This window comes from Homarus americanus, unplaced genomic scaffold, assembly GCF_018991925.1.
Source record: "Homarus americanus isolate GMGI-L3 unplaced genomic scaffold, GMGI_Hamer_2.0 scaffold22250, whole genome shotgun sequence".
NCBI classification, from domain to species: domain Eukaryota; kingdom Metazoa; phylum Arthropoda; class Malacostraca; order Decapoda; family Nephropidae; genus Homarus; species Homarus americanus.
This window is the reverse complement of record NW_024741189.1, coordinates 1,958,678-1,970,054: the sequence shown is the minus strand read 5'-3', so window position 1 is coordinate 1,970,054 and position 11,377 is coordinate 1,958,678. Positions and strand designations below refer to the sequence as shown.

At 37.8% G+C, this 11,377-nt stretch overlaps 1 protein-coding gene across 1 annotated transcript in view; it reads right to left on the bottom strand.

Moving 5' to 3' along the window:
- Positions 1 to 7,176: 7,176 nt before the first annotated feature.
- Positions 7,177 to 11,377, bottom strand: part of LOC121875685 (coiled-coil domain-containing protein 186-like) — a 41,823-nt gene continuing 37,622 nt past the window's right edge. The window contains exons 11-12 of the mRNA XM_042380308.1: positions 10,095 to 10,244; positions 7,177 to 9,280 (exon numbers count right to left, since the gene is read on the bottom strand). Of these exons, the coding sequence (XP_042236242.1) occupies positions 9,203 to 9,280; positions 10,095 to 10,244 (228 nt within the window). The 3' untranslated portion in view covers positions 7,177 to 9,202. The remainder of the gene's footprint in view (positions 9,281 to 10,094; positions 10,245 to 11,377) is intronic.

Below are 11,377 nucleotides of genomic sequence, written 5' to 3'. Positions count from 1 at the left end.
GGGCTTAAAATTCGTTCCCATTTGAGTATATATCAAGAAGGTTGTACTATTTGTACTATTCAATAATTTTCCAAGTTTTATATTAAATTTTTTAGTCATTTTAACACTTATTTAACATAATTGAAGTACAGGTAACTAGTTTTTAGCGCGCCAAACAGCCACTTGACTCACCCAGAATGTCGTCAGTTTGTGTCTGCTCAAGGGAGGAAGCATCTTGCTTGAGGCTCTCTTGAACATAAACTATTTTTATGTTTTTACAGTACAATTATTGGTCATTCTGAAATTTATTTTACATATTGACAATATATAGCGCAGTGCAGTGTTGATTTAAAGAAAATAATCTTGAATTACACCAAGTGAACTTAAAATTTTATGGATGAAATGGCAGCATGAAGCATGGGGTAATTTCTCTTCCACCCCCACTTCCTTCTCTTCTCCCTTCTCCTCCACCCCCACTTCTAATTCTCATCATCATCAACCAGGAGCCTTCTACATGCACACCTCAAAGTAAGTGTACTTTTCTGCATTTATTTTTAGTTTGTATGTAATTTTCGATGAGCTGGAACCAATTACCCAAAAACCCATTGAAACATTGGTTTCGGTTAACGAACGACCTTCTGGAATGAATTGTGTTCGTTAACCGAGGGACCACTGTATTAACCTTTGGTACACAAGGAGGCCGTACAGTACAGACACATTCACTCCCCCAAGTTGTAAACTGGGAGTGCCTGGGGATCAACCCACTCAACCTGGAACAGGAGGTGAGCGCTGTATCCACCTGACCGCCGCACACAAGAAAATAATCCATTGATTTAAAAAAAAAAGTGTTAAGTGTACAGTATTATGTTAATTTGGTGAACTTAACACAGACTGGATAGTAAGTGAAACTTTTGTCAACCTTCCCATTTGGTTAAGTTTGAAGTGATGAGACAAAGATTTGTTTTTTTACAGTCATTAACCCATCCGAGCACAGGTCATGACCCACATCTAAGCCTGGGGGAGAAAATATAAAATAATATTAATAATAATAATAATAATAATAATAATAATAATAATAATAAAATTACAGTAATGAAATAAATAACATTTATAATAAAAAAAAATATTAATAATATGAATAAAAAAATTTAAATTTCTTTGACAAATAATAATACTGTAATAATAAAAAGAGCCATAAATAAGTACAAAAATTTGAATAAATCAAGAGTGAGAAACAATATACAGTGGAACCTCGGTTAACGAGCACAATCCGTTCCAGCAGGTTGCTCGTTAACCGAAACCATTGTTTCAAGGGGTTTTTGGGTAATTGGTTCCAGCTCACCGAAAATTGCCTAAATTCAACAAAAAAGGAAGTAAAGGACACTTACTTTGAGGTGTGTATGTAGAAGGCTCCTGGATGATGATGATGATGGGAATTAGAATGGGGGTGGAGGAGAAGGGAGAAGAGAAGGCAGTGAGGGTGGAAGAGAAGTCACCCCATGCTTCATGCTGCCATTTCACCCATAAAATTTTAGTTCTCTTGGTGTAATTCAAGATTTTTTCTTTATATCAACACTGCACTGCGCTATATATTGTCAATATGTAAAATAAATTTCAAAATGCCCAATAATTTGCTTGCAAACACAGAAAAAAATGTTTAGTTGAAGAGAGTCTCAAGCAAGATGTTACCTCCACTGAAAAGACAGAGAGACTGGCGCCTGTTTGGTGTGTTGCCAGGCTGGATGGCGCGCATGAAACTAGTTTCCTGTACTTCAATTATGTTCAATAATTATTAAAATTACTAAAAAATTTAATATTAAACTTTTAAAATTATTGAATAGTATAAACTTCTTGATATTTACTAAAATAGTAAGGAATTTAAGCCCTAAAACCAATTACTGTATTGGCGGACTAATACTACAGCTGGTGGACCGCCAAATGCAAGCAAAAACATGTTGAGGTCGGCTCGTAAGAAACTTGTTAATCGAGGGATTGCTCGTTAACCAAAGTTAAGAATCTTATGGAAGGTAAATCGTTAACCGAAATCTCGTTAACCGAGGCGCTCGTTAACCGAGGGATCACAGTATGTATGTTGTGTTGTCAAGAGTAAGAGAAACAATTGAGACCCTGCAATTGAGTGTAAATGAGGCAGAAAGTCAGATCAGCAACCTGGGACTTGGTCACAATTATCGTGATGCCATAACCTATAGGTTTGTACAGTTGTATGTACTGTGTTAGTCCTGGCTACATAAGGTGTTTGTGTGAATTAATCAATAAAAGGAGCACATAAAGTAAAGGCCAAGTTTCATTCAGTATATTCTTATAAGTTTTTGTTCATAACAACTGTGTTGTTGTACACAACAATTTACAATGTATATAACCATAAAATGTCTTCCATAAGCACAACAGTAGCGGCTCTCACTCTTAACCTCACATAAGGTTGGGACTTGGGTCATTTAGCTTTAAGCCAAACAATCCTGGGAGAGAACACCTGCACTTGTTCAAACACTCAACATATCTTTTAGTACATGGACATAACTCCAGTGTAGGTAAACATTACACAACATACTGTACTTACCTTTGAAGCCTTATGAGACCTACAGTACAGTACTTGAGGGTTTAACACCTGAGTTATGTTACTCTCATGTACTTCACAGATTGTTGTAATACATTTATTGTTAAAAGGCAGAGAATAAAAGATAAATAAATAATAAAAACAGTTTAGTGTTAAGTGAATCGTAATGAAATACTTTGTACATTAAGTACACACGAAGCACCGAGTCACATACGCTACAGTGGGTTAATTTAGTCATAACTTAAACCTGGAGTGTGACCCAGAAACAAATCCTCAGTAACTAAAGTAACTACTGGAGCACAGGATGAGACTCAACAAACAGCCACACAACACAACCTAAACTTTAAGGTTGAAAATATAAATTATGTACAAATAAATATTACCTAAACCTTTACCATAAGTTCAAGTGTTTAGCCTTTAATACTACCTGACACTTACAAGATAACATGTGACAATAATAAGACTGTTGCAGATGAAATCAATCCACCATAAGGCTGGTTCTCTAGGTTAAGTGTTGGCAAAACTGATGATTGTGTCTCACTGTAACTAATTCTTCCATACACTCTCATGAACCTTTAATATTATTTACCTGAATGGAAGGCCTTTAGTTTTAGTGATTCACAATAGATCGAGCCAGAAAATGGCTTCTCACCCCCCTATATGGCCTCCCTTACACCCTTTAATGGCCTCCCTTACACCCTTTAATGGCCTACCCTACACCCCTATATGGCCTAGAGAAACACCTAAGAGAATAAGAGGACTCGTAAGTAACATAAATATTGTAGTATCAGAACATCCACAGTCTTGTTACTTCTACGGTAATTACCAAGAGGTTGACCTTAAATGGAGGTTCGTCAGGGTGGTGGCGGCAGCTTTGAAACTCAACCGACTCTGAATCAATGAAACTCACAGACCTTAATGAAACCTCTATTCAACGTACTATACAAAGATTAAAGTCCATTATACCAAAGGTCCATTAGATGTAAAACCTAAGTACTGTATATGGAGAGAAAAGTTTGTTATATGTAAGTTTGACTACAATAGGGGCTCACATGAGTCAACAGTAGATGGGGTACAAACAAGCATCGGCCCTACTGAGTATGAGAAAATACCCACGGCGGAGGGTCTAGTGGTCTCTAGTCCCAGTAACCTCCAGCCTGACCTGACCTGACCTGACCTAACCTCCAGCCTGACCTGACCTGACCTGACCTAACCTAACATCCAGCCTGACCTGACCTAACCTAACCTCCAACCTGACCTGACCTAACCTAACCTCCAGCCTGACCTAACCTAACCTCGAGTCTAACCTAACCTAACCTCCAGCCTGACCTAACCTAACCTCCAGCCTGACCTGACCTAACCTAACCTAACATCCAGCCTGACCTAACCTAACCTCCAGTCTAACCTAACCTAACCTCCAGCCTGACCTAACCTAACCTCCAGCCTGGCCTGACCTAACCTAACCTCCAACCTGACCCAACCTAACCTCCAACCTGACCTGACCTAACCTAACCTCCAGCCTGACCTAACCTAACCTCCAGCCTGACCTAACCTAACCTCCAGTCTAACCTCACCTAACCTCCAGTATTAATACCTATGAGGACTGACACAAATTTAAACTAAACTCCAAATCCTAATGGTAAGGTATGGTTAAGTTAGCTGGGTGAGTTAGGTTAGGTCAGGTCAGGTCAGGTTACATTAGGTAAGGTGTAAACAAGAGAACGATGCATAACAGGAGACCATATTAAATGGAGCAATCTACTAACTCGCAATACGGTTGTTGATATATACCTGTATTGTACATGTGATTAGTGTTTGAAACATTGACACTTACCAGACCCAAAGGCTGAGGCACTTCTAATAATACTACTGCACAGTGAAGCCCCTATCTAATGAACTTATATAGATGAAAGTCTGTTAGATTGAGAGGTCTGTTAGATGTAAACACCCCATCTAACAAACTATGAAGGTCTGTTAGACGTAAACACCCCATCTAACAAACTATGAAGGTCTGTTAGACGTAAACACCCCATCTAACAAACTATGAAGGTCTGTTAGAAGTAAACACCCCATCTAACAAACTATGAAGGTCTATTAGATGTAAACACCCCATCTAACAAACTATGAAGGTCTGTTAGATGTAAACACCCCATCTAACAAACTATGAAGGTCTATTAGATGTAAACACCCCATCTAACAAACTATGAAGGTCTGTTAGATGTAAACACCCCATCTAACAAACTATGAAGGTCTGTTAGATGTAAACACCCCATCTAACAAACTATGAAGGTCTGTTAGATGTAAACACCCCATCTAACAAACTATGAAGGTCTGTTAGATGTAAAACACCCTATCTAACAAACTATGAAGAAGGTCATTAGATGTAAAACACCCATCTAACAAACTATGAAGGTCTGTTAGATGTAAACACCCCATCTAACAAACTATGAAGGTCTTAGATAAATACCCATCTAACAAACAATGAAGGTCTGTTAGATAAACACCCCATCTAACAAACTATGAAGGTCTGTTAGATAAACACCCCATCTAACAAACTATGAAGGTCTATTAGATGTAAACACCCCATCTAACAAACTATGAAGGTCTGTTAGATGTAAACACCCCATCTAACAAACTATGAAGGTCTGTTAGATGTAAACACCCCATCTAACAAACTATGAAGGTCTGTTAGATGTAAACACCCCATCTAACAAACTATGAAGGTCTGTTAGATGTAAACACCCCATCTAACAAACTATGAAGGTCTGTTAGATGTAAACACCCCATCTAACAAACTATGAAGGTCTGTTAGATGTAAACACCCCATCTAATGAGTTATATGGATATAAAAATGTGCTATTTTGAGGTTTCTCTGTAGTAATACTCTTGTTGACTTGGGTGAACGATTATCACAAGAGGACAACTGCAACATTACAAGAGTACAGCACAGTATAAGAAGTGTTGATGTCCCCCGGCCACTATTAGAGTGACTACAGCAAACACCTCATAACACACCTTGGCCATAACACTTGAAAATCAAGAGGCTTCAGCGTAAAATAAAAGAGGCACATTCCTCCATCAGGGCTGGTGAGGATAAGACTTGTAGGGATTAAGTTATCTACCCCACTCCTCTCCCCCACCCAAAAAAACAATATTAATCATAGACAAAGGGCAACATAATGTCCCACTACAGGTACTCCTCGACTTACGACCACCCGGACATACGACCGCCGCAGTCGTATAAAATATTTTTCAAATTACTTATTTTCGAGTCCCGACGTTAGTGATTGCGCTGTGTACTGACAAAATTTTCGTTTGTAATTCCCTTCAAAATGGCTGGCAAGCTTAAAAGTGAGAGTTTTGTGAGGCCGAGAAGAAAAAGAGACACCCATTTTAGATTTTCTAGGTATTATTTTCGCATTTTCGACTTACAACCTGGTCGTCGGTCCCTAACCCCATCGTAAGTCGAGGACTAACTGTATATGCTAACCTAAGCAGACATATGGAGTCAACATACTACTACTACTACTACTACTACTACCTCTACGACTACTACTACTACTACTACTACTATAATACTACTACAACTACTCGTAAAATTGTTTACAGTAACGGTGTTGTTTTTGTCTGCCATATAATCTCTTTACCAGTTTTTAGTTTCACATCTCTACTGTATGGAGACAAACCACCATAGAATAATGAGATTACTTCAGGAAAGTTGTCAGTGAAAACTAGACACCGCAAAATGAAGTTACAACAACGATGAAAAACTTAACGGAAAAACAAGTACAGTAACAAAATTAAAAAGTAATGGCTGGACTGGAAGACTGCATTAGTAAGGTGTAAAGAGTTAATGAAGGAGAGTTATACACTTCTGGAATACAGTTTGTGAATTAATGCATCTTAAGAGTAATTCCCTATCATACACCAAACTCACACTACACCATTTATACAACCCATCGTGTAGTTTCAGCACAAATGGCACCATAATAGTGTAGTACTGTACAAAGCTTGATTAAAATCCAAGATATTCCTCTGTACTACTGGAATGACTCAGAAACATGTCTGAGGCATGAATGATCTTAACAAGACCATTTATTTTTAAAAAGATAAAAAGTTACCTTTTTCTTCATTTTATCATTATCTTGAGTTAGAGTAGAAGCAGTTTATCAAAAGTCAGCTGCCTGTGAGCCACTTACTACTGAAATGCTTCACTTTCTCTAGGCAACACTAGATACTCTTTCCCCAGGTTCTAAATATCTTTGACCTGGTAAATATAATGCACTTCTACAGGAGGCAACACTCCCATATGGGTAAATGACAATTATACACACATGATTTTTGTTAGTCACAAGTCACCACAAAGTGGACCATATACAATACAGTAATTGTCAGTGATGCTTCAGTTTTGTTTTCTCATTAATGACCCATTACAGAATCTGCTTAATAATGAGTGAGGGACCCATTGGCACCACTGAAAATTATCCCAGAAAACCCAGAATAAAACCTACTAACTTATGACGCACTTTGATAGTTTTGGCCCAGAGCACGATAACACGAGATAAAACTCACCGGCACTTTATCCATTTAGATTAAAAGGTTATAAAATAAGAGACAATATGTTCAACAAGTGTGATATGTACTAAAAGTATTTCATCAACACAGACACAGAACGTACAACCACTCTCTACCTCAAGCAAACTGTTCTCATGTAAACACCAACTTAATAACCTGACACAATAATGCCAACTTATATCACTGCCATAGTCTTTAACCGAAACGATTCAATGTATACGCACAGTAGTTCAATACAATTTAATTAAAAATAGATTAATTACTCCTAACTATGATTTACCTACATTTCACACTTAATAAAAAAATAAACAATATTCTCGTTTTAAAATACTGTACTGTACTGTCAAACAACACAGAATATTTCTTATACTTAATATGATAAGATTGCAAAGTAAAGAACACTTATGTTGATCATTTTGAATTTATGATATGTCACCTACTAAAGGCTTTTAACTCAGGTCCTAAACTTATACTAAGCATGATGGCTCCTCCAGGGCACGATACATCTGCAGCCTCGGAACTGTAGAAACTATAATGGTAGAAATATGATATATTGTACAGTATATATGTTTAGTATTGTCTGATGAGTAACATTCTCCATAACCCCTTCACTACGGGGACGCCACTTTAATGTTTTCTTTGGCTAACACCATATGATTTTGTTCGGGTCAGAGGAGAGCCCATATATAATGGGTTAAAAGAATCTGTCAGGTGAACATTGACTTTAATGCACGAACACCCAACTTAAAGGACGACGATGTTGACGAGAGTTGATGATGGAAATTCTTATGCCATAATATAACGATGTTTACAGTCATATGAAAACCTGAAATGGGAATGACGGAATAAATATTGTTATTAAGTATTACAGTACAGTACTGTATACTCTTAACTCATAAAGAGGTTCTTTATTTGGTGATTGTTTCAGCTGTAGACAAAAGCAGATGGAAGGACACAAGATGGACACTGGGCACCACAAGAGTGTTGTGACGGCACCGAGTGTGAGCTGTTTCAACACCAGCCCTGACCAACACTGGAGCAGGTTCAGGTACATTCAAGAGCCGGTGAATGCCCAGTGCTTGCCAACTGTGTGTGACAGAGACGTGACCGATCGCCCGGGCGGCTAACAAGCCAATCAGTGGCAGAGAGGATAAAAGCAAGATACAATTTGATCTCTTTTAGGGGGGGGGGATTCAAGTAAAATTTACATAGCTCTTATTGACTGGAGTGGTATTTCATGTTCTGACAAGAGTACAGTACCTAAGCTAACCGGTAACAATGCAAGATGAAATCCTTATCCACCGTGGTACAAATATTTGTCATGCAGCTTAATCCACGATAACTGTGAAGTGAAGACAAGAACGGATAAAACTCTCTACAAACTAAATCCACTTCTTTAATGACTAGTTATTTCACGTATAACTCAACACTTGGGTGTAAGACATTATCAAACATGGCGTAGCTGACGTACACACACAGCAGACTCATTGCATGTATTCGTGAGATGAGCCACAAATACTGATTAGGTTCCCTACAACACACAAGAGAAGACAAGTTTTCATATTATGTTTCTTGTTCATGGATAATGGCATACTTATGACTGTTTGGAGAGAGAGAGAGAGTGAGAGAATAAAACTGACTTAAAAAGAAGATAACATGAAAAGAACTCAACATAATGTAAAGCTAGTAAAAGTTTGTGTGTATGTAGTGAGTACTAACATACAGTAGCTATCAATAATTTCTTAAGAATTCCACTTCAACTCATGTCATAAAACCTGTCAATGATAAGTAAAGTCTTCTGGGCACAAGATACTTAAAGTTAACTTCCACAACAAGAATTGTTATTGTCTAACTCCCACGTTAACTTTCTTCACGAACGGACAATAACTTGGGCCTCGTGTCTCAGATGAATCAATAATGGCTGGCAACGCTCGAGTAAAATACCAATCATGCTTCCTAGAGACACAAGTACAGTAAAGGCAGCAAACGATCAACAAAATGTCCTTCCCTCACACATTATGGATCCTCGTTCACAATCCCCAAGTCACGGATCTCTGTTGGTGATCCACAACATCACTTGTGAGTGTCCGGTTGTTGAGTCTGGTGGCGAGATATCTTGGCTATTTCATCCCCTAAGGTGTTCAGGTTTTCCTGGGAATAAAAACAATACAAACATATATACTACACAGTCAGCATTATATATGGCCATGGCAGAGAAATAAAATATTAATAGTGTATTTCTGAAATAGCCTTCTGCTCACAGCCAAGGTTCACCAACTGTAAGTGTGAAAAGCGTCAATTGGCTACACTGTTTCAACAAATATGAGGCGTTTAGAATAGCAAGGGCGTATCATCGGGTTTCCCATTTTCTACGCGAGTTCATAGCCCCAGTATGGTACAATCCCCATAAGACAACAAGAGCAGAAAACGTGCAGTACATCCTGAAAATTGAGCTGAGTTAAGATATTCAGACATACACCATTGTTACCCTATAAGTCTCAATCATAAACTCAACCTAACCTATCTCTGGTAAACTACAAGAACTGATGATCACCAAAATCACTTTAAATATTCATGCCACAAAACTGCATTCCAACATTTTACTACACAGTTCATGAAACCTTTTGAGAGTTAATGAAAACACTGAGGTCAACAAAGGCATTAATTATAATAGGGAAAATAACAACCAGATCTAAGTATAAAATAGGTTGTTGCAGTGAAGTTGAATAAGAGAGAGAGGAATGATGAGGACATACAGTACCATGAGAGAGAGGAATGATGAGGACATACAGTACCATGAGAGAGAGGAATGATGAGGACATACAGTACCATGAGAGAGAGGAATGATGAGAACATACAGTACCATGAGAGAGAGGAATGATGAGGACATACAGTACCATGAGAGAGAGGAATGATGAGAACATACAGTACCATGAGAGAGAGGAATGATGAGAACATACAGTACCTTGAGAGTAATGTTCTTCAACAGAGTGTCTTCTAGCACCGCCTGTAACTTCCTGTTGATCTCTAGGGAGAGTTCGAGGGTCATGGAGCCGTCCCGGGGGGCTGAGCCATACACCGAGGCCATGATACCTCCGTGACGCATCAGTTCCGCCTGTAGTACAGTAAGAGTTGTACCGTACTACCATCGGTCGCTTAAGTTATGGCTAATTATATCATTTCCTTCATTGTTGTGTCATAATTTTGATAATAGAGAATAAATTACATCATACAAACTGGCTCTTTCTTTCATTCAATTATGTAGCTACTGTAAAAGTAAAGTTAAAATGGTGAAATACAGTGACAAAATTAATGAGATTTTGCCATTTCAGTCTTGGACAAATATATACATGGAATAGGTAAACATTTCCTTCATATTAAGAGAAATTATTATGAAACTTTTCAAACTATGAATGACAACAATGTATCCAAACTTGAGAGAACACATGGGGTGACCATATAACCTTCACCCCTTAACTGTCTGTACAGGCAACTTACTTCTTACTGGGGAGTTTATCAACACAAAGACCAATGTAATGCTAAGTGATAAGAGGAACAATACAGTGTACAGTACAGTAAAGGTGACAACTTAGTCTTCTCATTATAACTGTTGATGACAGTGTGAGACATAGGCTACACCTTCAACCTGTGTGGTATATAACAAGTATTGTACACTTACACCTCTTGTGGATATGAATGGTCGTTTTGTGAATACAGTACTGTACTGTACTGTACTGTACTGTACTGTATTGTATTGTACTGTACTGTACTGTATTGTATTGTACTGTACTGTATTGTACTGTACTGTACTGTATTGTACTGTACTGTACTGTACTGTATTGCACTGTATTGTACTGTATTGTACTGTACTGTACTGTACTGTATTGTACTGTACTGTATTGTACTGTACTGTATTGTACTGTACTGTACTGTACTGTATTGCACTGTATTGTACTGTATTGTACTGTATTGTACTGTATTGTACTGTACTGTACTGTATTGTACTCTATTGTACAGTACTGTATTGTACAGTACTGTACTGTATTGTACTGTACTGTATTGTATTGTATTGTATTGTACTGTACTGTACTGTATTGTACTGTATTGTAATGTACTGTACTGTATTGTACTGTACTGTACTGTATTGTACTGTATTGTATTGTACTGTACTGTATTGTATTGTATTGTACTGTACTGTATTGTACTGTACTGTACTGTATTGTATTGTATTGTATTGTACTGTACTGT